The 27,136-nt window shown below is 37.8% G+C and overlaps 1 protein-coding gene across 3 annotated transcripts in view; it reads right to left on the reverse strand.

The window, feature by feature from the left end:
• The window catches only part of LOC136348698 (nephrin-like), a 157,200-nt gene that overhangs the window by 98,532 nt on the left and 31,532 nt on the right, over positions 1 to 27,136 (reverse strand). For all 3 annotated transcript variants that reach the window (XR_010733711.1, XM_066299773.1, XM_066299774.1), the window contains exon 2: positions 18,519 to 19,029. Coding sequence is in view for 2 of the 3 variants with exons in the window: in XM_066299773.1 (XP_066155870.1) it covers positions 18,519 to 18,936 (418 nt within the window). In the remaining variant the exon portion in view is untranslated. The remainder of the gene's footprint in view (positions 1 to 18,518; positions 19,030 to 27,136) is intronic.

A 27,136-nucleotide genomic window follows, 5' to 3' on the forward strand; every position in this document is an offset into this window, starting at 1 on the left:
ATACAGGGAGGACGCAAAGCGTGTGAGGAAATCAAGAAAATCTAAAAGTCGCTATTTTTGGATATATTAGAAGGCATGAAAGTGCACCTCGTTCACACACACTCTGCAGCTCTCCCTCTCACCGTTTTCGAAACTGATTTTGAAACACCCCGTACATCGAGAATGTACTTGGATCCATGCTTCTTCGTGCAAGCATAGTGTGTCGAAGTTCAACTTCAAAAGCTTAAATGAACAGTGCCGGTCTTTTAAGGACAGTTGCCATGAACTCAACCGGAGGAATGCAACAATAATTAGACGTTCGTCCCGTCATCGCGGGATTGACTTATGCAGTCTCAAAATAAAATATATTAAAATACAAAACGGCAAATAAAGAATAGAAAGCCTACAACATAAGCGGTTTTGCCGAAAAAAAAAACGGTGAACTTCTTGGAAATGAGAGAGACCTAAGCCTGACTGATGAGTTATAAACGGCTCGGAGCTTGTCGCAGGAGAACTCTCAGGATCTTCTTTGATGAATTTGACTTCTAAAAAAGCACCGCTAAAAAGAACCTTTGGTGTTTACGCTCGCGCCGTATTTTAATTAATTTCAAAGGTCATAATTTACACTTAAATAAGTTAATGAAAGCCATTTATTTACATCTTTTGTAGGCATACTTTGCGTTAAGTCTATACATTCTTTGTGCCCAAAAAAATTCTTTCAGTATTAAAATACCGCATAGGTGTGTCATGTAAATGCAGCAAACGAAGTAATGCACTGTACGCCCGGCGGTCCGAAAAAGCGCCTTTGTTTTTACGTCGATGATCCTCCTGAAACACCTAAAAAATTAGGCATAACATCGATCTCCAGGTTCTCTTTACTTTTCACTTGATAGGTCAAATAAAAGGAAATAATGTACGGATATTTCTTGATTCGCATCCAAATACTTCTTACAAACTCTGTCTAACCTCGAGAGTGAGCACGTAGCAAAGGTATCGCTCTACAGCCCGCAGTGACTCACGTCTGTTAAAGGAACAAGGGAAGTTTTTGCATGACAGCGAATGCTTTTCAATTGCACCTACCAGCCGGAACCTCGGTCAACAGCCGTCTCGCCGCAATCGCGCGCAGCTTGTTGATTTTCACAGTTGCTATTTGTATTTTTATATATTTAGACCAATTTGTATGTTCAGGCATTTGTATGCCTGGAGCTCATTTTCTTGCGACAAGAATATGTGTTTTTTTTTTACTGTGGCTTAAATGACCTCCTAGTAAAAAGTATCACCAGCCGTCACTGGCAGTAAACATTGAGAGCTGTGTACCTTTTGTAATGGCACGTAGCATCGTAATACCCTCAACTTTTCCATTACCATTGAATAAATGAAGTAAATAAACATATAGGGATGTTTGTCTATTCACGTTTATTTAACAAATGTTAATTTTAACGCCCATTTCTGACCGATCTTTAAATTTGAACGGAAGCAAAAACCGCATCGTACCAATTTATGGAACGTTAAAAATGTACGTTTAGAATTGAATCTCAAGCCTATTGCATTATTTAGATGCGACCTTTCCGGCTTTAATCTTTAATCTTTTATCTCCGGTGCATAAGGGAAATTATCGAATAATGAAACAAATGACAGTTGCCACTACCATGTACTTTTAAGAGGAGTATGGTGTAAAAACCCAGGATGCTGTAAAATTAACTTTGCTATTTTCAACCAGCTGCGCTTTTAGATTCGATTTCCCAGAGGTGTAATTGTAAATATGAGGGGTAGCATTTCGGACCAACGTTATTTTTTGCTCTTACACACCATACGCTGAAGCGAACGAGAGACACTGGTAGTACTTTTGTAATGAAATTTAGATGTACCACTGTCCTGAAATAATTGTGCGAGTCGCTCGACATTCAGGTCCAGAATCAATTCCGAAAGCGAAGAAAAATACGATAATGAGTAATAAATAATAAAATACAGCTACACCCCTGACCGAGCAACACGTCACTCATGACTACCTCCCAAATAAAACGTGATGTTATGCATAACGATTACCTCCTATAATAAAATAATGGCTTGAGTCAGGAAACTACTCCCATATACTCTTTACAGGACAAGTTCGGTGCTTTTGTGTTAAAATTACTACATCATTAATATAAATCGAGAACGTCATGACAAAATGTTGGTTGTTATTTCACTCTATTGTTAGAGAAACATCCTCTGCCACAAAAACTTGTTACATTAACGATCAAACGTCGAACATTTTTTATTAGAGACTCAATATTGGACCCTCAGCGATTAATTAAAATGACACCGTTGAAATGGGGCCCCATTGATAGCGGGGTGCTCTGACGTGTCATTGGAGGGAAATATTAAGGATTGTAGTTCCCCAAGCGCCAATTTATCATGCTCTAAGGCCTGGGGGTTTTGTAGTCGGAATATTGCTGTATGAGTTATGTGTAAAGAATATCATTAATAATCCGAATAATTCTCTTTGTTAAAACTTCTAATAGTGGCGGTATTTTATCCAAATTCCCATTTGGTAAAAATAATTAATAATTAATCAGTAGGCACATCAACCACTTATAAAATTTCGTCTAAACTCACGTTGCAGCTGCACTTAGCTTCCCGAAGGGGACCCCAATCCCTGAGAAACCTATCTCGAATTCACCCAAGGGACCCGCAGGGAATGGACAAGACTTCTTATAGAGTTATATTGACATGTCGGAAAGCCCTTACTTCCTGCTAAAAGGTGCAATATAAATATTTAGGAAAAATATCCAAATCGACCAAATTTACGTCCCAAAATTGGACCCGAGGGGCCCTCTTTCGCACCTGGGCGGCCCAAGTTCAGCAACCGGCCATGGGCTTCCGCGGTATCCCATCCGTATTTTGACTTGGGCGGGCCAACTCATATTGTTCGTGGCGCCACGAACAATTTTAGGAATGTGATTTTTGTATTTTCGGATTAAAATCAGTATCGAAATGAACCTGCTTTCGATACGGTTTATTACAGTTTGCTCGTTGCTGTTTGATAGTGGCAGGTCATACCGACAAATAAAATATCATAAATCTTTTCCCTAAAGGTCGAAGAAACTGACAGCGTCGGTGTGATTGAACTGTGAAAAGGTGCACGACCCTTTCATAGTTCAATCAAGATGTGAGGTGTTTGTGCGGATGATTGGACATGTCTGGCAGGAAAGTGTTGATGGCATTTATGCAAGATCTCATAAGTGTTCGAATGCAAAGCAAAGACGATGTTGAGAAAACTGACGACAGCTGTTTCTGCTTAGTGGTTTAATTAAGCACGTACGCACACACGCGGTGGAATATATCTACATCCCAATGCGTGCGCAAAACTTTTACAGCTCAAGTACGAATATCCTGCACAAGAAAAAACAATTGCACAAGATTCATATCGCTCATTATCGCGCGAGCTCATTACAAGCTGCTTTATGGAACTCGCACCTTAATGTGCTGTTATGGAATATCCTGTGATCTGTTTCCGGGATTACGGATTTTAGTTCGCTCCAACAGCAAACCTGAATCAGTAATAACTCATAAGTTTTGCTGGCTTTTCCGAAAGCCAAACGGCAGTTGCCCGTATTCCAGAAATATAAATGATGGCTAATTTCACAGAGTAATACGAATACGACAAATAGTAACAAAAAATGAAGGATGATTTACCGTTCGATTAAATGGTCATTAATCAGCGCGTCCAAATTTCGTACCCGAAAGGTAGAACAAATTAGAAAATGACAGTAAATGTTGCTATGGTGAATTGATTGCCTATCTGATATCACTAAGGTAATTAATTTCACAATGATAATTTAAAATGTGGTGCAAAATTGAAAAGCCATACGTTACGTCATGATTGGAGTCATGGTTATCTGCAATAATTACTATACGACCAAATGTTTTATCGGATAATTTATAGTGCAACTGAACAATTTAACACCAATGCACTGTTTATTTTCGTTAAGTGTTTCTAAATGCGATTGGGCTATAGATACCGAAGTCAATTTTAGCGTAAATCAGTTTAATTTTGACAACAAAATTCCTCATCAAGCGAATGTTCCTAAATTATGTGGTCTGTAATTGTTACATACCAACACAGGACAGATTCAAATATTCGACTGCGAACATTATTTCATGTTAAAATTATATAATTATACACTTGCGGATGTTCAAATGAAAGCCGACTAAGTGAACGCAAGTGGGGGAAGAACATTTGCCACTGATTTAGAGATTTCTCTACCAATCGTTAAATAGGACATGTACCGGGAATGAGTGCTGGAAATGCAGGGGCGGAGCAGAAAAAATTTTAATCGTTGATACGAGCTTCTTTGCTGGGACAACTAGTAACATCGTTAATCGCAGGGTGACACAAAAGATCCCGCACTTTTTAATAAATATTTCGACAATGCCAAAATGCTGCGCAAACTAATACATTCACATAATCTATGAACAATATTAAATCGGTACGAATAATATTGAACACTAAAAGGTGTTGCGCGTGGCGACCCCAAGTCCAAAACGGCAATTAACTGCTCATCAACATTTCCCATTTCTTAATTCTTATAACCAGTCAATATTTCAAAATTTTTTTCATATTCCTGAGCAAGCAAGGATGCAGGATCTTTTATATTAGTTTAGGGCCAATCTGCCTGACCCAATTAGTTGCTGTTAATAAATAACGTAGGCGTGAATTTTAATTGCATGGCTTTCAATATTAAAACTGAAGGGAAATTTGTTTTAAAGGGCTTGCATGTTTCATACAGTTTACTACCTCCAATTTTCCGTTTACAATGAAAATTCAAATTTTAATGATGTGCAGTAGCATTTCATCCCATTTCGTTTTGTATTGTCCATTTATAAATTATTCAAATAAAATTATGTCGATCAGATACGGATCATTGTAATTCAATAAGAATATGTTTATTTTCAATTGCATTTATATGAAACGGCCACCTTGTCGAGAGCCAAATGGAGTTCATTTCACGTTTTAACACATTCGAATTCTGTACCATCTATATACCATATATACAGGGTGTTTCCTAACTGCGTGTAAAAAATTTAAAGGCGTAATCCTCGACTGATTTTGAGTCAAAAATGTCTAATAAACATATGTCCGCAAATGCCTTGTTTGCAAGATACAGGGTGTTGCCTCAAAGACTATGAAAAAGGTTTTAAAGGTTTCTAAAGGTTTGGTGGTATTTACTAAATTGTTTATTGTTAGTTTTTTTGCTACTTCCACTACTATAAACAACATAGTCAGTGTTATTTTGGTGTTTTACTCTCTAAAGTGAAAGAATTTAGTTCTGTGTCCCAAAAATCAGATTATACCTCAGTTTTGAAAATTTTTCAAACGCCTAATTACACTAATCAAGAAATGGCCAATATGGTTTTTGAGTGAGTGTTTGGCAGCGAGGCGCATTTACACGGAAAGGTTTCCAAACCACCAAGCTCCCAACCACCAAACCTTTAAAAACCTCTTTCAACGTCTTTGTGATACGGTATCTCTTATGAAAACTCCAGGAGGAGGAAAGCCTATAACACGTCGAACGCCAGAAGTGGAGGAAGAAATCTTATTGAAGAAAACCCCGGAACCCCCGGAATTGACTTTTCTAAAATTCAGACACCCAAATTGAGTCATTCTGGACATAAAATCTCTTTTTCTTGTCACATTTCAACACCCTGTATCTTGGAAACATGGCATTTGCAGACACATATTTATTAGACATTTTTGACTCAAAATCAGTCGAGGATTACGCCTTTAAGTTTTTTACACGTAGTTAGGAAACACCCTGTATAAATACATATACCATATACATGTGGTATATATATTTAAGCATAGTTAACTCCGGCAGCTTTTTGCAGGCCTCGATGAAATCTCCATTATTTTAGATTTTGGAACGTTCTCAAGTCCACAATCCCAGTGCTCGTAAATGTTTTCCAGTCGTGCCGTAATAAAGCGTCGCGTGTGAAAAAATGGTTTTAACTACTTACCGATCACTAGTTAAAATTGCTCAGGTGCACATGGGCACGCTCCTCGGTACTGCCGGACGCATACCTGCTTAATACGTGAGTACTCGAAAGCGTACGTTATTAAAATGAAAAGACAATTATTCAAATTTGATCGGAAAAGAATAAGTGATTTCCCAGAAAAGACGATTTTTAAATTTATACACAGCGAACTTACTCTGTTTTATAGAACAGTAATTTATAACTGTAACTTCATATTAAATTGCCACCACCGTATATTAAATCATGACTTGTACCATCCTTAGAGAGAAATCCGGCTGAAGTTGGCTTGAACTGGCTTAATGCCAAATTTGCCTTGAAATGCAGAGCCTGCGGAACAAAGTAACACTGCAGTGATTTTTACATTTAAGCAAACCAAATTGGTATGATTTTAATTGTAACCCACCGAGGGGGGCGACTTGGGCAGACCCTAAATCCGAAAGTACACTCGGGGTTACCTAACAAACCGATCCCTAAGCCTAACAAACTGATCCGTAAATTGATCAGAAAGCTTACATATTTGGTCTGCAGCTAATGTTCGTAGGTGGCGAATATTCGGTTATAAAATTTCACATTTGGAACGTCTAAACGTAAAATCTATAACGTGTTATACCGGAAAACACTCCGTCAATATAGAACCAAAACGAGCATCCGATTTCCCAGCGACACAGTACGATTTCGCAGTTGAGCACCATTCCAAAAGCTTTTAACCCATGTCCGCAATAATACGGTCCGATTATATCAGGAATTTAATGTGTGTCATTGTGAAAATTTGAAAGCGAACACCCATCGAATCAAATGTTTTAGCGGGCAATTTCTAGTATAATGTTACCCGTCATTTGAACTCCCAAAAGGGAGTTTGTAACAGCTAAACGGAGCGAGTTTAATGGAGTTCTTTGTTTATGCAGTGTGCAGTCGTTACGTGGACGACATAACTTTGTTACGACCACAATGCGTTTTAATTAGATTATTCCTCGGCCATTCTTCGATTTATTGGAAAATGCAGCCAACTAAATGGATATCTGACATAAATGTCCCTCTCGCACACCCTGAGCGGCAGATTGATTCATTCAGACAAAAATGAATTTTCACCGAAACATTCTACGTTTCCTCCGTGGGGTTTCGACACACCTCCGAAAATCATATGATTTTGAAACGGCACATTCTTGAACTCCAAATCGCCCCCGTACTCGACCGACCTCGTATTTTTTATGTTCATCGAAAAAACTGCTGTGTCAACTGTCCAGCATGAAGTCCGGTGACACGTAATTTACAACAACCTAATTCGAGCTGAGATCAACAAAATTTTACATAAAATATGCAATAACAAAATTCTGCGAGGCGATAAACTTCCAGTATGACTTTAGGCCAAGCTAATAAATCGCTGCTTTAACACTTAGTAATATGAATCATGATCTGAATTGCAAATACCGAGTAACAGAGTTTTCTATCCCTAGTAAATTGGAGGAATCTGCATATTTTAATAAATAACCACTTGAATATGCGACACTCTGGCTTTGACAGATTAAAGAATGATATAATCGCATTACATTCACTCGGTGCTTCCAGCTAAGTAACGGGAAGAAGAGACGAATTGGGCATATACCGAGAGCTGCATGAAAAACAGTCAAAGTGGTGGAAATGCAATTTGTCACTCTAATTCAAAATTCACCAACAAAACGAAAGTGATTTGATACGCCCTGAGGTTTCGAAGTAAACCGTAGTGTATGGATCAATTTAATAAGTGCCATTGTAATGGATCTTGGAAGAACAAGTTCAGGAACAACTTACAAATGCGTCGTTAAATACTGCAACTCATTCAAGTTTACAAAAGTGAAGAATTCAGTTAACGGAGTACACCCCAACGCGAGTGTACGATCGAGAAAGAGTTTTACAACTTCTGCAAGGTTCTTAACTACTAAAACTGAGGAATAACACACGTAAGCCTAGTACGGTTAACAGGCAGTTATCGACTAGTTTATTATATATATCCTTAAAGCGCGCCACTTAGCTGAATAGCAAGATTGATCTTGTATTGGGGCGTTGCAATTATACGATTTAATAAAACATGGACGTACCAGTTAACATTTATAATTGAACAAGTTACTGCGGGTTTATTGTTGAAACTAAGAAAAAGTTGTTTATATGAAAGTTATATATGTGAGCATTCTTCGTCCATGTTGAAACAATTAATCAATTATCTGAAAATATCTTGGGGTTCTGGCTCTAAATTCCTCCCAAGATAAGTGCGAAAAAATGGTAAAAGGGCTGTCATGAATCTCCTCGCATTTCTTGTTTATGTTAGGACCATTAACTGGCACTATCTGAAAGTGGTACAGGCTTTTGGTACCAAACTCTTCCCCAGATTAGCGCGGGAAGAGAGGGTTGTTTATAAATCCCTTCGGCGTAGGTGAGAATGACGTTTAGGGGATTGGTACCCGTGGGGAAAAGGGTGGACAGTCCTTCCATCTTATCGGTTCTCTCACGAAGAGGGGATGTGTTCTGTGTACGGGTACCGGGTTGTATCGGGATTCCATTTTTGGTTCACGGAGAATAAAGAAGTGCTCTGAGAATTGTGTTTTTTCTCTCCGCCCTTGAACCGCGAATCTTACACATATACAAATGTATATTTTTATGATGTGGCATTAAAAAAGAAACAAACGATCAAAACCTGAAAAAAAGCGGTCAAAGTTAAGGTGTGTTCAATAGGACCCCTTATCCAGAGTGTCCCACTTAAGGCGAATACAAGCTTATGTATTTTTTCATTTTTAGAGGCAAGAGAATGATTGTTGGTACACTTGTTGAGCTTTAGAAACTGCATATCTTAAGATATTTAGCAGAAGCAAAATGTCGGGGAGTCCCCTACTGCGATTGATAAGCAAAGCGACTTTTCTAATGTTCACCTTCGCGTTCGAGATACCGGAAAAAAATCCTTGACATTGAATTGATAGTTTAATAAACAGATTTCCTGTTCGTATCGTTCTCTATTTAGTTCGTGAAATTCCAAATTCCCGTCAATCATCTCATATTTCAAGAAAACATTTAAAAAATGAACTTATTTGGAGACAACGGACGCGACAGCAGAGAAGTTGTTTCGATTAAAATTATTTCTTTACCTCTGAAAATGGAAAAATATGCAAAACTGTGTTCATGTTAAGTGGGACAAACTGTATATTAATGCATATTTGGATTCCGCCAATTTGTCGCTTTTTGAAAATATATAAAGTGTCAAGGCTTGCCTCAATAGGTTTTGATATGCGATTTAAATAAAGCATTACAAAAACTTGCGCGGCATGCTTGGCCTAAGCCAAGCATGCCGCGGCAGTCATGTGTGGCCGGAAGCAAAAAAAGACACGTAATAGGTCAATGAATTATTATTTACTACTTTTCTGCGACATTAAATTATTCAATTTTCAAAAAAAATACAAATCAATGTTTAATGAGGAAGAAAAGTTCGATGCTGTTCGTTTAGTTTACGAAAATAATAATTTTAAGGGAGCTCTAGTCGAGTATGCTCGTTTAAACCCTGAGCCTCCTCTCAACAAAGCACCTTCGCACAATATAGCAGAAGTAAGAAATTATTCAAACAATAGGTATGAAGGGTAGATAGATAAAGCCGGAGCTGCTCTATGACCTCCAAACAGTCGAGATCTCGCCCCGATGGACAGTTTTTTATGGGGATATTTAATAATTGAAATTTATAACTATACTACTGCGGACTAAAATGAAATTGAACAGAGTATACAAAATTGAAATGAAGTAAATTCTGAATTCATCAGAAACACGATTTTTAAACTTAACACGGATTATATGAAGTGTATGGACAATAGCGGTGGTCGCATTGGACATTTGTGACCATTTTTGTTTATTTTATTTTTTTTGTTACCTTTATTAAATTGAGAAAATATGATTCATCATAGGGCAATGAGGCGTTAATGCTGATAAGCTGTTATTCCAGTTTAAGGATTTAACGCATTTTAATCCATGGTTGGTCGCTGCCGCGGGTTGGTCTCTTGTTGGGCGCACCCCGTTTTCTCAGTTGATATATATATCGAAAGCCACTGAAGCAAACCTTGACATATTGCACATTTATAAAAAGGAAAAAATTGACGGAACCTAAACAAATGTTAATATTTAAGGGTTCAATTCGAAAAAACTGAACTTTGATTTTTTGGAATTCTGACGTGAATTTGTTTCTTCTAATATCATATCTTAAAATTATTCATTGATATATAAAAATTTTAATATAAACACCTTTTGTCTAACTTTGATAATAAACTTACAGTACCTTGTCAAATTATAAAAATTTATCCTGCACTTAAACTCCCGTTGTTACAAGGAAAACGAGTCAGAGCTTTAATACACAGAGCAACCCTTTTTTAAGGATAATTGGTGCTAAAATCCAGGCAGGTGTATTACCCAAAAATGATGATGCCCATAGGCGTAACACAAGGGTGCATTATACTATATCTATGATGTCGAAAAAAAATGTTAAAAATGGAACCATTTTTAGACGAACCTGATTAAATCTCCTTTTGTACTTCACTAACTTAAAGCCATGAGCTTCGTTGGACGACTTTAAATTTTCGCTTCAAGTCTTACCATTATTGGTAAAACAATCAAGGTTTTCAATTGATTGTATTCCCTACCTTCTGATCTCACTAATAACATCGTGAATAAATAAAATCGTTTCGAATCATCCAGCTCTCGACAGACGTGCCACTTCTGATGTTGTAAAATCAGCAGGATTTCTCGAAACTCTCTAGAGATGGGCTTTAAATTACAAGGGTTAAGAGCTCTATGTTCTATATTTAAATAGAAGTAACGACATCGTTCTGAAAAATCTATTAAAGTGTCCTTAAAACGGCGTCCAGTTTAGAATCGTTTTTGACGTTTTTCCTCTTTGTACGTTGAAAAATGTTCCTAGGAAAATACCTCTTTTGTGAATACTTGATTTTAACTAAAAGGATCTTACATAAAATGCTTTTCTACCTTTTCACATTTGTATGTATGTTCTCTCAAAGGACGAAATGTTTAAAAATTAACTGCCGTGTACAAAAGCAACAAACAAATCTCTAATGCATGCTGGCCACGTGACCCTGCAGATCGCCTCCATCGGTTTGTGGGTTGACCAAGACAAAAATATGTTTGACATTCTGCGATGCTCAGAGGAGACTATGTGCTAAAATATAAGTGAGGGATGTCTCAGAATAACACGGACCAAAGGATGACACTAATTTCGAAGGCGAGAGCGCCCTGCGTAAAAAAGTGCATTGGCATGACTGGCCAAAACTGCATTCGAGGGAAAAACAGCTGGAATCTGCATTTCGCAGTTAACCTAGAGGGTGCTAGATTAAAAATTGTTGTTTACTCTGTTTACCAAAAGTTAAAACACATATGCGAACGTAAGCCGAATATCACTTTGCACCCTCGCCGTAACAGAAACTCAGCTATAACAAAAAGCTGAGCAACAGGCGCTATGATTTTGGGAGCTGTTGTCAGGTAGCTTCGCCTGATTCGCGGATTATATTTTATGCTTTCCGGCTTAAATACTCCGGCTTTGTCAGAAGCGCCAACACAAAAGGTTATCCTGATCAGTATATTGCTTCCAGTTGAGAAGATGAATGGCCTATTTAATCTATTTATGTCGTTAAAATTATTTACCACAAGGTGCTGTTCATGGCGATAGCAAGTTTCGCATGCATCAAAGCTTGATTAGCATTGGTAGGCGTGGGGAAAAACTGGAGGAAAATATGTGTTTTTTTCCACATTTGCTTCTCATTACGACGATTTTCATATGGAAGAGAGGGAGGGGCGGGGGTATAAATAGCAAGGAAAGTGCTTCATTAAGGGTCGATATGATTTTTAATAAGAAAAACACCAAATAATGAGAATAAATTGAGGCGCTTAGTATCCTTGGCTATTGCGCGGAACGAAGTTAAATTATAAATAAAAAGCAAAAAACGAGGCAAAAGGCCTACTACCGCCCTCGGATGCATATTCATTTTTGAAGTCCGATCAGCGAGTCCTGGAAGAAATGACCTCAAATGTTGGGCAACTCTCACAAAGCTCAAGCAACAACGGTCTCGGGCGGTGTATGGCGAGTTGCGGTGAAATCGCGCCCCCATGAACAGCGGGTCGAGCGTTATTGACGGACGAATCGACCATTGATCGAAAAACTGTAAAAACGTTTGCCCCATGTGTTCAAATTTCATGGGCGAATTTTACAGGAACCTTGACGGCCACGAAGCAGACTTCCCTCGAATCGGGCCGATACGACCTCCATTGAAGACGCTTCAATATTCTCGATAAAAAAAAATATAATAAAAAACGAAGCAGATTATCATTTGGATATGAAAAAAAGTTCACCCGTTAACCACTTTATTCTAACTTTCTCATCTCCAAGTTTATTGCCAATCTAGCTTAAAAACTGTCTGGAGAAGACTTCGTAATGCGAACTTGTTTGAGGGAAAATTAAAAAAGTTTCTGGCGTGCTGCTAGGTCATAGGTGGTTCAGCTTTAAATACTGCAGTTGAATTTTCAGCAGCGAGACGAATACAAATTGCAACAATAGAATGGCTTACAAAAGTGTGAACTTTTTAATTAAAACTGTTGAAATAATTAAGCGACCAAGTATTCTGAAATAAAAATGAACTCTTCAGATAACAAAACTCTCGATTCGCGAGCTGTAAAATTCACATATTTCCCGGCTCCTGTACTGCTTTCAAATGTTAACTTTCTCTATTCGTAAATAACAACCATCATGTTTTGTTTGAATATGTGATAGCTTTTGCGTTATATTCAAACAGGCTGCAGCGCAGGTATAAAATCAACTTCAGGGTACTCGATTCGAATGGAGCACCAAAATTATGAACGTGCAATGCCAAATAAATTATTGCTTTAATTATTTCGAATATTGGAATTTTCTGGATTTCAACACTACTCATGTCCAGGATTCGTTTCAGGCATGCAATTGACGTGTTGTTTCGAGTATTGTTAAACTACGGTTGTTAATAAGGCATTTAATAAATCACATGGCAAGGTGGTTTCCGGTTCGTTCGGTTTCCGAGGACGGACGTAAGCACTTTCCTCCTCCACGCGCAGATCCGAGTACGTGTGATTTCAATTTACGGGGATACTTGAAGGAAAAACTTCTAGGACTAAATGAGTTAACGATTCTTAGAGAGGTCTTGAACAAAAATTAGATCACTCCGGCTCGGGTTTCGGATAACGAAGTAAGCCCTGGTATTGTTATTTACAATTGCATAAAGGTTGTCCGACTAGTCTCGCTGAAGAGAATAAATCAAGAAATTAATTATAGTGCACCTCGTTAATGCAAATGTTTATCTAGAAGAGATTAACAGCGTTTAATTCCACACATTTTGTCGTAAATAGTGCGCTGAACATAATTCAAGATTCTCCTCATTTCCTCGACCGTATTTCTATGGAATATTTATTCTTTATATACCTCAGCCTCATTAAAATCTGCACTTAGCGTGAGCTCGTAAGAACTTCATTATAATATCCCGGTTTTGCTTAGTAATTTTTATTCATTCCGCCTTATGAGACCAACAATTATATTTTTCTAAATCGCAAGGGGTTTGGCAACTTTTCCATCCGGCTTTGATTACATTGTGCACATAATGTGTAAAAACTTCGAATTTTGAAAACGAAAAGTTCGGCAAATGGCAGGTTCCAATCACGTGACAACCACACGGGAAACTGCGATTGGTTAGGCGCATCTGTCAAAGTCGTGTACTAGAGAGAAATAATGTTACAATGGTGATCATTAACGAATAACTTTGCACGTGACGTATCGGCGCTAGATAGTAAAAGGCGAATAGGTGGAGGTAGTTCTTTCTATTCAATCACTGAAATAGCCTAAAAGTATGCTCCACGTTTCATTGTAGAAATAATAAATGCCAATTCCTCGAATATCACTTTTTAAAATTAAATTTTCGGGAACCCGCATCTCAACGATCAAGTCGAGCTTTAGTGAATTTAATTTAATCAAATTTCTTAAATCCCGTTCCATTTAAGGAAACGTTTATTTTCGACAAGAAATTGATTTTCGGAGCCCTAAGACAATGCTTCACCGTCCTTTAGGCCATTTATCCCGTTTATCATCCCTCCTTGTAATTTGCTTATTTGCGATAAATCGAATTTGCAGTAAAAAGGATATCACAGGCTTAATTGATGCATAAATTCGCAAACATGGGTGGAATGATGTTTGGGACACATAATTACTTTTGATTGAATTATTGATTGATCGATTTCCAATTTGCAATATTTACTTTATCTCGTTTTTTCAGGTATAACATTAACCAATGGGACCCATAACACTCTACCTGTTGAACCACAATACTGAACGTTCAGCGATGAAAAAATTCAGGAAATTACCCTCGCCAAACTACTTATTTCTTCTACGCTGGATTTTCCGCTTTCTTACTATATCTCATTAAGAATCTGACCCTCGTCCTGTAAAGTACCTCCTTCTTAGGGATGAACGAATATAATTGTAAGTCAGGAATTTAACCCAATTGCACACAGCATTAATGCACTAGAACTTAGTTTGCGAGAGTAACTAATTTTATTGCATTAAATCGTTAGATATTTGATAACCGAAAACCATCTGCAATCTCCCATGTCCTGCAACGTATGCAAGAGGTGCACCTGTCTGAAATCGTCCAATACGATATGCAAAATGTAAGGAAAATTCCTTTTTCTATAGTATCATATTGAGGCAGTGTTTGTATCGAACTTTTAATGGAATTTCGAGAGAATCTCAAAAGAAAAATTAAGATCAATAAATCATGATCCGAGGGATGCTTCGATCCACCGTTGAGGACAATTATTAACCCTTAACGTTCAGTCTCACGAATCAACCTGATCGAAGCTCCCTTACTTATTTAATTTCTTTAACGACGTTTGTTCACAAACTTTTCCACCTGATTATTTGCTTTATTTTTTTCACCTCATGTTAATAATCGTCATTGTTGCACCGGATGATTCGAAAAAAAGTTAATTGCCAATTTATTTACGATTACGGTCTGTGCATCCGACGTTATTATTTCCGTCACGAAACCACTCATGAAGTAGGTAAACAAGAACAGCATTGAGGTGTTCGAAAGAAGGACCAATTCCAAACAAGAACTATCAGAATCTGAAGTTATTAGAGGAAGTTAAAGTGTCTGATAGAGAACGCTATTCTCTAGGCAAGATGCTATGCCGATGCCGGTAGGATCTTGAAAATTGACGAGCCGAACTTCAAGCCCAACGAGATTGGCCAAATTGGAAAGTTTATTTAGAAAAATTCATAACCGAGCGACTTTTCAGGACCATTAAAGGTAACGAAGCATTTGATATATTTTCACTGTTTACGCCAAACGCTACGTTTTACGGCTTACGTTAACGAAACTATGTATCCAGCTTTGTGCCTTCTAACGTCTCGATTATTTTCTAAACTGCGGGCGAAATGGAGTTTATGTAAGAATGAGGTTTACCGATTTAATTGGGTGTTAAAACTTTACAGCCTAGAAAAGCTTCCAAGCTGCGGACTATGTAACAAACATTTTAGTCGAGTCGAAGCCTCATAAGTATGCACGCAAAGTTAAAGCTTCACTACCTAAATATGTAAGTTCCCAAGGCAAAGTTTCAACAGGATTTGCCTAAGACCGCTAGGAGTTGGTAGTAGCCATATTTGAGTAATTAAAATGAAAACACTGAAACGCTGTGCTTGGAGATTAAAAGCAACTATTCATACATTTGGATCTGGAAGGACTTCTTTTAAGAATTCAATCAATTCATTGATTACTGGAAATTTAGCGAATCGTCAAAGCTAACGACGTGCAATCGAAACGCTTTATGACTAATTTTGTGACAATAGCTTTAGATGATACATCAGGCATGAAGTGATTAATTTCGACTGTTGTGATTCGCTCCCAAGACGCCTTTCAGGGACAAATCGCCTCGTCAGTTGCGTTATTCGCATCGGCCTTACCGATGTTCGCCTATTCCAGCGGAACTAGAGGTACCACCGTGGATGCCCGATCGGAACCTCGAGCAACATACTCGTACCTTTTTTCCTTTCACATTGTGTCGGTAGTTATCATTATTGCTTCCACAAGGTCTGCGATACCAGCACAGAGAAAAGGATCTCTGTTATCACTTATGTACGTCGCGCTCATTGAATTCCATATTACTTTGAAATAAGCAAACGTGCCTACTTAAGTTAGTTCTCACTTTCGGAGGAAAAACGGATATTTCCCATAAAAGTTAAGCCAGCAAAGCAGTGACTTTCGGTTTGTGGTTGGAAAAGTTTTAGATAGAAATGCATGAACTTTTCGCTGGATGGTTCAAGGGATATGCTTATGCAGGAGACGTATTAGGGGTCTATTTTGAAAATCTATTTAGCTGAAAAAGCCTTAGTTACCTTGCACTGCCTTTTAGAAGCACTAAAGATGTTGTTTTGCTTTAAATTCTAGAAAAATATACCCGCGAGGACGTCATTTTGCTGAAATAAAGTTCGTTGTTGCGTAACGTTATGATTTGGATGCAGGATGGCTACCCAATTGTATTTAGTTAAAGCTCTCTTAAATGGAAAATTTTGCACGATGAACACTTTTAGGAAACTCATTCAATCTCTGTTTTTAGATAGTTGTCAAAAACAATTTCGTTGCATTTTGATGCGGAAGGACTGGTAGAAAATGGCAAATTTCCTGCCGGATCTTGAAAAATGTCTTCTAAAGATCTTATATTCCAATAATGAAATCCGAATGATGAACCATTCCATGGAGACAGCTAATTTCAAAAGGCCTTTTGCATCGACTTTTCCTTTTTAAACTTCGTCATCCATCACCAGGATATACATTTCTGCCGTCGAATCGGACTATCCTGCACTTTGGAGTTATTAAGGTTTTTGAAAAATTATGTAGTTGAGTGGGTTTACTTAATTTTAGAATCGATACTTTCACTTTGTCGGTAATAAATGCATTTTAGTCATGTTTCCAGTCTATCTGAAAAGTAAACGGGATGGCATGCTCGGTATTTGCTCTTCGAATGATGGGGTGTTTTAGAAAAAAAAGTTGAATACACTCTTGAACTAGCGGCCCCAAAGTTTGGAAGATCCTGTAGGTACCATTTGTGACGTACTCAGTTCGCCCCTATAAAGCTTGAAAATCAGATTTTTTTTCAACCAGATTAGGCTCTTGGCCAGTAAATCACGCGTCACCTAGCGTAGTTCATTAATTTTAATAGCACCTACTACCTATGAAAATGTTTTTATAAACCTCCATTCAGGGCAATGTTGAATGTAAATCACACACTAAATATTTTGTAACTCTAATTTCTAATATTGATTTAAACAATGGTTTTCTTGTCACGCGATACCGTAATTACATAATGAGACATGCACGGAGAACGAGGCACATTTAACGAAGTCTTCGAAACATTTTAGGTCAACTAACAGGCCACACATGGTTAATGAACATAAATCTGTTTATACCCTTGGGATTTCAGTAGATCTGTGCGGTTTAGAGAGCAAAGCACGCACTTTAATATGACCCCTATTATTATTATAGTCATTAAGTTGTTATGCAATCTGACTTGCTAGGTCTTAAGGATTTAGAACCTGTCACAACAATTTACGATTGCCCTAAATTGAAGTTAGATAGAGAACCTCAAAGAGAAATCCACAAATACGTCCGGGGCCATTTTGAAAATCGACCAGTTTCGCCTGGAATAATTTCGAAAAAGGCTCTTTTATCGGAACCACTGCAAGTCGATTCCCCTTAATCCATGCATATCACTCTTTCTTTCACGAAGTGGGTTCCGGGGCTAGCCATGATTTGATGGCGGTTCCCGTACGTTAAGCGGGTACTCCACGTCACAAAGTAAGGAAGTTACAAATAAAACCGCGTTTTAACGAATTTTACCAGACGTGAAACCGCGTAATTTTGACCCTTGGCATTAAAAGAAGTCGGATGACGGAGTCGCTGGAGCCCGTTGGGAAGAATCCATCTTGACCTATTTGGAGTCAACGATTATGTACGCTAAGCCCCAGTTGGAGCAAAATGGCAATCACATTCCAAACTTACCTCTTCACAGACACTCCAGATTTGTAATTTGACCCGTTAGTTTTTAACGTTAAATGTAGAATAATCCGTCTTGATAACATTTTCAAAGTCACGCATAGCAATTTCAACCATTAAAAAAACCAAAAGCAGATGACCACGCAAAAAACCAAATAAAGCGGTCAAAAATAAAATTTCTTTCATCTCCAAAATTTAAAATAAATCAATGAACTACGCTCCAAAGCTTGTTTGAATCGGTGGAGGCAATTTCGAAATATTTAACGTTAAAATTTACTATGGAATTAGCACCATCGATCTCGGAATGATAAACAAATTAGGCTAAGTGATATTTTTCTGGATCTGTTTATTTACCGCTCGTGATGGAAGGCGAAATTAAAGGAGCTTTTCGATATCGATTCGATATCGCGGTGGTCCATCATTTTTAAAACTTACCTATTAACGTTAAGTTGACATGTGTTATCTTCGTCGGTGACCGTTCGAAGTCTGATCTGCACAGAAACAGTCCCTCATCCGACTTTTTGACATTATTTATTGCTAATAATGCTTGATTTTCGACCACCCGCAAAGAATATCGATGCGCTAAATCCGCACTCGGATCATCATTAATATACGATCCCCGTACTTCGTATTTGTAAATGGGCGGCGGCCCATCAGATCCACGATGCTCGGCACCACGGTACCACAGTATGTTCTTTATTTTATCGCTGGGTTCAGTGGCGGAGAGGCTGCACGGCAGGATGGCCGTACTTCCTTCACTAGCTTCTGCGAATTCAGTAGCTAGTTCCGCGACGGAGCAGGTAACGAGTAGCACTAACACGATAACCAGAAACCCGGCACTGGACATCTTCATACTACATGACCGGAAAACTTCTAATCCGAATACGGGATGCCTATAGTGGTGCTGGAGTGGAACTTTACGTGCAATCGTAAGTTCAGAAGGTATCTGAAAGTAAAAGGAACAATTACTGATTAAAATTAAGGTGATTAAAGTTGAGCAGCTGTAAATAGATATGTATGTATATTCAGTTTCGGCAGTGGTGGACTCATTATACTACATTTCATTTGTCAAACCTCCGATAATCTCCCGTTAGCTTTATCACATAACTATTGGTTGATGCAGGATGGCGAACTCGCGAATAATGCGAGAGAGACAGAGATTGATAGACTCCAACCCGAATATCTTTGGCCAGCCCGTTCTCCAGACATGACCCCGTTAGATGTGTTTCTTTGAAAGGAAAGTTAACAATCATTTTTGCCTATAAGACACACATGGAAGTCGGAATCGTGGTCAACATCAACGTAGTACGATGTGTTTGGGACATAAATGTCCATTTTGCACCAAGAGAGGAGGGGACAGATTTTTGGATTTTCGCCATTTGAATATTAACACAAACGAGTGAACGATGGCGGTTGTTTTCACGTATTTTTTCACAACAACCTCTGAATCGGAGCAAATCGTCGATGTTTGGTGCTGTCCGTCCACGCCATTGACGATGTACTGTAAAATTTGTAAAAAGATGCTGCACGATGTTTTTTTGCACCCACGTTGGTGTTATCACCATAACGTGTCCCCCTATGGGCATTATTCTCACAAATTAAAAAAAAAATAGATAATCCGCCTTAGACGTACTCAAAATATTTAATGATTTTTTTCGGTGTTACTAAAATTAGCTGATGTAAAAAACAATTTCTCAGGAGTTTTTGCTCAGGCAACACACTTTTTAACTATTATTAATTGTTATGCAGAAAGCACTTTCTGATCAGAATTAACAAGGACTGGCCCGGGAAAAAAGAAGGAAAGTGGCTTGACGTGCGATTAAATGAGGTCTAGCGGTTTTACAAGGGCCGAGATTCATTAAGCCATAGGGATTTTCCCCAATAAATACGCCTTCTAAGAGAACATTTTTGAAAATCACTTTATCTTGGGATTTATATTTGAGAAAGGCAATGTTGCTATATGGTCATGACCTTGTATCGTTTAAAGTGGAACGTTCTCGAAAGCTTCCATTCAGTTTTTGATCGTTTTGATTTCTTCCAACTAATGGTTTGCGCACTTTGAATAAGAATGTCCAATACACGTGCATCAACCAAACTTATGTAACTAAAAGGACAACCGATTGTTGCTGAAAATGTTGATAACAATTACAGAGAGAGAAGATGTTCCACTCCTACTTCCAGAAAACATACATGAAAATGCTGTTACTTCAATTGGAGCTTTGCTATATAAGAAGTCGGATAGCGCTGTGGTAACAAGAAAAGGATGTACTATTTAGATGAGACCTTGATTAATGAGGGCCACGTTGTTTGATAAAGTATAGAACGACTAGACTGTGACAAAATCCATGGAAGCTTTTGTTGGGGGATTATCCACAATTGAAAAATCCTTCAGGAAATGGACAATACTTACTTTGAAGCGACGGTCTCGGAACTATTAGTTGATATTAATATTTTATTGATTGAATTTTTGACGACTTCTTGTGAGATTTTCATCCAATTTGAATCAATTATTGAATGGTGGTTCTTAAGAAGACACCAATCGTGTCCCTAATACCTCCATCTTCAGCCTACAAAATTTCTACCAAGCCATCGTCGTGGGCCACGTCCTCAGCTGCATTGTATGATATATGTACATGTACCAGAATCCACTATTGCAGATGAAAATCAAATATTGAAATATCTAAATCTATATGTGGAGTTTCACTCTTATTCATATTAACTTAACGTTCATGTTCCAAATATAGTCCATCAATATCCTGCTAAGCTTATCTGTCGCAGGGCTATTTGGGTAAAATCTGTGTTCCGTCACAGCAGTTTTGCTTTTAGTTTTAATACTTTAATCTACGTCATTTTTTCGCCATGATTCCATGCCATGAACCATGATTTCTAGTCATGACTAAGGGAAAAAACTAGTAGGAGTTTGCTGTTGTAGCTAAATTTTACAACAGAGAAATGTCGGGAATAGTTGTAACTCTAACAAGTGCAAAAAGCAGTACCTTGCCGCACGCTAATTGCATTTTGACCAAACGACGCTTAGCAATGATATTGTTCGGTCAAATTGTTCAACGATGACGATGAGAACGAAAACTGCAAATAGCAAAGCTAAATATATAAATACATGGTTCACACTTCACTATTTAATCGCTTAAACTTACATACCACGTTCAAAGGAACGAAGTTATGTTTATCCATAGCCATAACCACCAACTTCAAGCAGACGCGACACAGCAATCGTCACTGAATGACTGCCCCTTAACTTCCAATACTGCCATCATTTCCGAGGGTTGTTCTCCCTAAGAAGAATTATACTCGCCGGAGCAAATAATATATGAAGGAAAAGTTACGATCCTCTTGGGGAGGGGGTGGGATTTACCTCCCCCGAAAATAAATTATTCATTTGTGGAACTATTTATCAGCTAGACGCGTGTTGGATTAAGCGAAGGGTAACCTTTTTTTATTGCATAATGTGTTGGGTTTTCGAGTAATACATCTATATGGGATGAGCAGGAGGCATGTAGCAACCTGTGTCTTCTTTCATTATGCATGCATCATAATCGACAATTATAGCCTGTTGCCGCGCGCATAAAATGGTTTTTATTGTACTTGAATGGTTACTACCCCTTAAAACAACCATTTAACTATGCGCAACAAGTTGACTTTGGTTGCTTTATTGACAGTTGAAACGGTCTTATTTAAGAACCCGTGAGCGGCCATGGCAGGAATAATTATTTAATTAACAAGTGTTGGAAAGCAATAATTTACCTCTCTCTGATAGCGGTTGGACGAATAACAAAGCGAAGCGGAGTTATTATTCGGCCAACATGTTGAAGTAGAGCAGAAAACCTGTTGATCTTGAAAAATCGCAACTCTCAAAACTAAGATCCAAAGCCTTATCCTCAAATGGCGAAAACTCATAGGAGTAACGGTCTTAGATTAAATTAAGGTACTTAGTTTGAACTTCTTTCTTTCGGAAGTGATGAATTCCAAACGGTAAAATTAATGAGGTTTATTAGCGGAAAACAATGTGATGAAGTCGGGGATTAAACGAAAGGGGCTCGCAGCACGCGGAACTGAACTATGCCGGTAGCTGAACGGGCAGGAAGAAAAAATTCGAAATTAATTATCGAATCTTTCATCAGTATCCAAAACTTCGATATCCGTTCTCCAATTCAAATTAATTCGCAAGTCCCACGCACGTCCATCTCATTTTTTAATCAATTAAAAAATTAATTAATTTTTAAAAGTTCCTGGAAGCGGGAAGACGTTTTGGGCATATTTTAAGGGATAGAACATGAAAATTTCCAGGTTTTAATCCTTTGCGCTCGTACGCTGCCCTCGGAAACGATACCAATAGTAACAACACTAATTGTTGTTTATTATTACATATTTGCTTACGTTGGTGTTATATTTTAGGGTTCTTTGGCACTATTATGACTTGTGTATACGACGAATCCATCGACGACCGTTCGTTGGACTTTTCCTGCGTAGAAAACATTGACAGTTTAAAACGTGGTTCCGAAATGTTGATTGTTGCAACGGCGCAGATATTAAGGGTAAAAAACCTCATATAAATCTTAAAGCCTCCTCACTGGCCTATAAACACATTTTTTATTAGCACACAGAGGTAGCTAATACTAACGGAAATATGTGGACAAAAACTCAGTTCTGTACCTTAAAGCGTTCATGAAATGTCGTAAAAAAGCGTTCTTGGAATGTCGGTGCATTTGCGGGCACACATTAATAGGAACTGTTTTTTTTCTTAATGATGAGCCAAGGAAACAAACCTTTCGTATGCGGATGGATATTTTGAAACACCCTGTACGACGTATTTTCACCGTTCAAGTTGAAATGAAAGAAATAAATGTGTATTTTTAATTCGACCTATTAAACCAGCAAGTCAGATTATTATATTTTCGACCGAAAATATTTTCATTTTGATCGAAAACAAAAAATAATTCCACAAAAAAAATTTTTATAATAAATAAAAAATAATTCCGAAGCGACCGAAGTCTTTTTAAACATAAAAACGAGTGCAAAGGGTTAAACGTTTTGAATTTTCATTTTTACCTTTTTATTTGTTTAACTTATTGTTATTGTGCAAACTAGTCGAGTGCCAAATGCAGTTTTGTGCATCGATCTCGCGTGGGATTACTCAAGCGTTTTACCGAAAATGACCCAGGAAGATCGACACGAAAGTAAACAAATAATTGTGAACCGTTTGCCCTTTGGCAAAGCTGAAATGTTGATCACACTGAAATTTTCGTATTGAAGACGGAAAATACAGTGACTCGAATCCAGGCCAGTTCCACAGTTAATAAATTAAGTTTTACGACGATGTTGTAAAACGCGCTCAATTCTTTGCGTGAGGAAAATAATATTAAAATCCTTTCAATACATAAAGGTGCAGTCATAATGGGCTGTATTACGTATTCAACACGTAAATTAATATGTTGATTCATATTCAGGTTGGGCTGAACTCGGTCTGCTCCAATTCCAGGGACCCGTGAGTGGTGCAGAGCATGGAAAACACTTTATTTTTCCGGTTTTAGTTGTTTGTCACCTTTTGCGCATTATTCACCGTTAAAATTTGACCACGGAGATTGTTCGAAGTAAATAGCCATTTTTCATTGAAGGCCGAAAGGGATGGTTAGCGGATTGGAAATTCACCCGCAAAAGCCCTTGATCAAATAACTTAATTTAATTCTCAGCCCTATATTCCAATGTTACGTTTAAACCAGTAATTACCTTGAAGTAATTTTAAAGATTAGCCCTCACACCGCAATAACCGCATTAAACCATTACAATGTAAGTACCTATAACCCAGCCAATTCGCTTTCCAGCGATAAATTACCATTTCAGCCACATCATTGAACCAAAATTTCATTGCTCACTATTACAAGGCCTATGTTTTGCTACAGGCGTTCATAATGAAAATTCATAATTTCATTTCAAGAACATGTTGTTACGCCACTTCTACATGATTTATCTTAATATCTGAACAACTCCACATGCCTCTGGATGACCTGACCCCCATTAATACTGGAAATGACAAACATTATGAAAAGTTTCATTACGCTAGAGGTAGGTATCCCGCATTCCTCGTCTGCCAACGCTCTGTGGATAGATATTTCAAGCCATGTTTATTAGAATTCATGAGTTGGCTGAAAATTACTTCAAACACGGAACAACCCTAATTAGGATTTATATTCTTGAAGTTATAAAGTATACCGAAATAATATACTTAGTTAATTTGACGAATACCTGGTGATTATGCGGCATACGGTTAACCCGAAGGTAAATAGCGAGGATGTGACCACAGCCTAAGGTCCGATCGCTCAAGCCAAGCTTAAGCTATGCCCAGCTTACGCTTGAACGCATATGAGCCCCCATGAACTATGTATTGCTATCAAATCAATTTCTTTCGTGACAGGAACAATGATCTTATTGGGAGGGCTCAAGTAGTACACAACGCTTGTACTTAATGTTGCAACACATTTGTAGCTTTTATAAACCTGATATTTTTAAAAAATGCTTAAACACGTATAATTCTATTTTCAAAAAGGCATTTAATGCATTATTGTCGACGTTCAAAGTTTTCATTCCTACATACGGTATAGTCGCAACTGAGATTGGATCTACAGATTCCTTTAAAATCGAGCGAACAAAGTTCACAGCCTAAAAAGATTAAAAGTTCTAATCTTTGCTCCCTAGATAGACAATGCATTCTTTTTTCACTTTAAAAGAGAGTGAAAAAACGGCAATAAGGTATATTGCAGAAATTCCAAATCGTCTTTAATGTAAACAGTTTTTCAAATAAAAAATATTTTGATTCTCCTAGAATCCATTAGTAGTTGAATTCAATTGTTAGGCGTCTATCGCAGGTAGAATATCAAAGAAATTGATCGTTCACCTAAGCAGCAAAGAATTGAAATTTTAATCTTTTTGCGACATGAAGATCGCAAAAGAATTTACGAAGAGGTGCGCCTCACATTTAATGAGAAATATCCAGACCGACCTATGGACCGAGGTTAGTATGTCGTATTAATAAAAAAGTTCAAGAAACTGGGAGTGTAAAAGCTGCTCCAAAATGTGAAAGACTTCAAATAGCTACCGATGGCGATGTAGCACTAGACACTCTTTTATCTATCGATGCAAACCTCATATATTTTACCAGAAAATTTGTCGATGAAGTTGATGTATCTGCAAAATCAGTAAGCAGTCTTTTAAAAGGAGAAGAATTTCACCTATATAAAATTTCCTTTACCCAAGAATTGGCGCTCAACAATTTTGATCGAAAAATGAAATTTTGTGAATTGATGCAAAAAATAGCATTCAGGATAATAGGTGCTTTTCTAGAATTTTATTTTCGAACGCAGCAACGATTCGCTCAAATTGATCTATTCATCGACATAATTGTCGCTACTGGTCGGCAGACAATCCTCATTAGATGCAGACTCTACTTACCCAATGTCCGCAAAAGCTCAATATATGAATGGGTATAATCGATCACCAGTTAATCAATCCACTTTTTTTATAGAGGGGAAATTAAACAACACATCACACTTGCACTTATTGCAAAACGAAATAGTTCCATCAATTGCTGCAATTTTTTCTGGAGAAAATGGCGGACAAGCGGCCAATAATATTTGATCCCAACAAAATGATGCACCGCCACGTTTTGCTATGGGTGCGAAAGGGTATCTTGATAAGATTTTCCATATACATCTGTAGAAAAGGCACAATGGAATGGCCGTCACGATCTCCAGACCTTACGCCTCTCGATTTTTTTTGTGAGGTCACTTAAAAGGTTCCGTTTACAAAAATAGACCATAAAACAGAAGCGATAGTGGATAATCGCATAGCAGAGTTTGTGAAACGAATTAGTCGTTTTCAAATTTTTATTGCGTTCCAATTTGAGCGTTTATTGTAGGAATTTCAATTTTGTTTGTTTGTTGTTGTCTCCCTTATTGAATTACCTTTCATTTGATATACTCCAAAGGGCACTATATGGTAAAAAATTTTAACATCGAAAGTAATGCAATAAGTGCCTTTTTTAACATTCCAGTAGTCGCGCACGGTTTGTGACACCGATCATCCACCTTTGTTAGTACTATTGTAAGAAACAAGGAGGGAAGCACCTACGGCTCCATGCATCTCATCAATTGATCGCGCTGGATCGGTGCTACAGTGCAAAGTACTCCAAGTGGTAGTTGTCGAGAATTATTTCTTCCTGAGGTGTATGAGACCGGTACGACTAATCACATTTATTCACTAACTCTTCTGTTTCTTATTTATAAGGTAGAATATTCGTCCTCCTATTCTGTAAATTCGAAACAGAAATGTAACATAATTGTGTGTTAGCAATGGGGTCTTACGAAAACGAAGTGGAACGCCTGCAACCAATGTTAGAAGAAATTATTAACGACAGAGAAGGTCAGGAAACTGTGTACGACGAACGTTTCGGGGTCAGGACGCAATGTTACGATGGACAACTTCACACTAATTGAAAGCATTAGAAAAAAATAAAAGGGAGTTGCCTTTAGAGTTTTCTCAACCAGCTATCCGACCAGAACATACCGGTATGTTTGCGTTTTTGAAAGAGTGTACTCTAGTCCCGCATATTCTTAAAAAGGACATGAAACGTGTTGTTACTTTCTAGTATGCACGATCATGATGGAATCGGTGCAAGAACAGCTGACCAGAAATTATTACAGATTACAACAGCAAATAAAGGGCGTGTATATACTGTTGAAAAATCGACCTCAAGCTACAACTGTTCGAGAAACACGCGTAGATGGCCAATGTTTACTTTCTAGTCCCTTTGGAATATAGTTGTCATCAAATGGCAATTGATCTATGCTTCAAACAAGTTACAATTACACTTTTGAAGACAATTGTCCAACGATTTGCTCAAGTCCCATTTGCAAGTACGTTCTCTCATGAAGAATATTCCTCGAAGTATAAGATTGAGAGTACAAGAACTTTCAGGTGTCAATGCCGAACTTGATGCCCCACAAAATGGTTTACCTGGGAGATGTGCCTACTGCACGAAG

Source organism: Euwallacea fornicatus, chromosome 34 (genome assembly GCF_040115645.1).
Source record: "Euwallacea fornicatus isolate EFF26 chromosome 34, ASM4011564v1, whole genome shotgun sequence".
Taxonomy (NCBI): Eukaryota; Metazoa; Arthropoda; class Insecta; order Coleoptera; family Curculionidae; genus Euwallacea; species Euwallacea fornicatus.